This window comes from Eschscholzia californica, unplaced genomic scaffold, assembly GCF_041429995.1.
Source record: "Eschscholzia californica isolate CP2 unplaced genomic scaffold, dmEscCali1.0.p SCAF_5, whole genome shotgun sequence".
In the NCBI taxonomy this organism is placed as follows: Eukaryota; Viridiplantae; Streptophyta; class Magnoliopsida; order Ranunculales; family Papaveraceae; genus Eschscholzia; species Eschscholzia californica.
In genome coordinates, this window is record NW_028238472.1 from 40,859,625 (window position 1) to 40,861,126 (window position 1,502).

At 35.8% G+C, this 1,502-nt stretch overlaps 1 protein-coding gene across 1 annotated transcript; it reads left to right on the forward strand.

Moving 5' to 3' along the window:
• Positions 1 to 272: 272 nt before the first annotated feature.
• Positions 273 to 803, forward strand: LOC147539234 (uncharacterized). The gene has a single exon (XM_086643090.1). It carries the CDS (start codon positions 273 to 275, stop codon positions 801 to 803), a length of 531 nt encoding a protein of 176 aa, XP_086499216.1.
• Positions 804 to 1,502: the final 699 nt, after the last annotated feature.

Here is a 1,502-nt window from a genome sequence, read left to right on the forward strand (position 1 = left end):
TGTTTGAAACACAGAGAGGGGTTTGGAAGTGGAAACGTGATTGTTTATTTGGGGAAGAAGACTGGGATGTGATCTTGTGCTTCTCGGTTGAAATCTTTTTCTCTCTTATATCTTATTGAAAGTGATCCAGTGAAACTCATATCAAGATAAGTCCTATAGATCTTAATCTCTCTTAAGTCCTATAGATCTTAATCGCTCTTAAATTTTACTCTCTGTTTGGGCTTTCTTGCATTTGAACCTTTTTTTTTGTTCTCTTTTCTTATTGCTTTTTAATGGCGGAAATATATTACAATACTAGTTTAAAGTTATCAACTGTTCCTTTAAATGGCCTAAATTATGTTCGTTGGTCGAGAGCTATAATGCTAGCCCTTGGTGGAAAAAGGAAGACTAGTTTCATTGATAGTAATGCTAAATGTCCTGATCTAACAGACCCTAATTATGACGATTGGATTGCTAATGATCAACTTGTTAGATCATGGCTTTTGAACTCAATGGTACCGGATATTAGTGAAATATTTTCATTTTCCGAATCTGCAAAGGATTTATGGAAATCTGTGGCTGATTTATATGGTCATCAAAATAATGCAGCACGTATTTTTGAACTTAAATTTGAAATTGCTAAAATAGAGCAAGGGGAAAAATCCTTTACCGAACATCTCGGTACGCTAAAGCGAATGTGGGATGAACTTGAGTTATATCGGCCACATACAACTGACGCAAAGATTCTTTTACAAAGGGCAGAGGAAGATAAAATTTTTACACTTCTTAATAGTTTGAAGCCATATAATCTCAGAAGTAGTTGATGCCATGGCACGATATTCTGCTTCAGCACTAGATCGAGCGACAACATTTTGTTTCTTACTTTTCCAGGTAACCATATTTCCTCCAACAAAGGTGCAATATCCTGTTGTTGATTTTCGATCAACTGGACAACCAGCCCAATCAGCATCAGAATATGCTGAAATACAATGTCCAGAATCATTATCATTTTTTATTGATGATTGGTCTCGGGCAACATGGTTATTTTTACTGAAATCTAAGAGTGATGTTTATTCTGCTTTCGTAGATTTTTATAACATGGTGAAAACTCAGTTTGATGCTAAAATTAAATATTTTAGGTCTGACAATGGTACAGAGTATGTTAAAGGTTTACTTCCTCACTATCTCCGCAATCAGGGTATTATACATCAAACGAGTTGTGTTGGCACACCACAACAAAACGGTATTTCTGAACGCAAAAATAGACATGTGCTGGAAACTACTCGTGCTCTCATGATACAAATGAACGTTCCAAAAAGGTATTGGTCCCATAGTGTGTTAACTGCAACATATTTGATCAATAGGCTTCCTAGCCGAGTTATTAATTTTAAGTCTCCGTTAGAAGTTCTAAAAGGGCATAAACCTGATATCTCTCATCTTCGGGTATTCGGATGTGTGTGTTATGTTCATCAACAAACACAAAATCGGGACAAGTTTGATGCTAGATCCACTAAATGTGTTTT

Bases quoted from the DNA above. Each gene is read 5' to 3' on its own strand.
- LOC147539234 (XM_086643090.1), top strand. From the start codon at position 273: ATGGCGGAAATATATTACAATACTAGTTTAAAGTTATCAACTGTTCCT.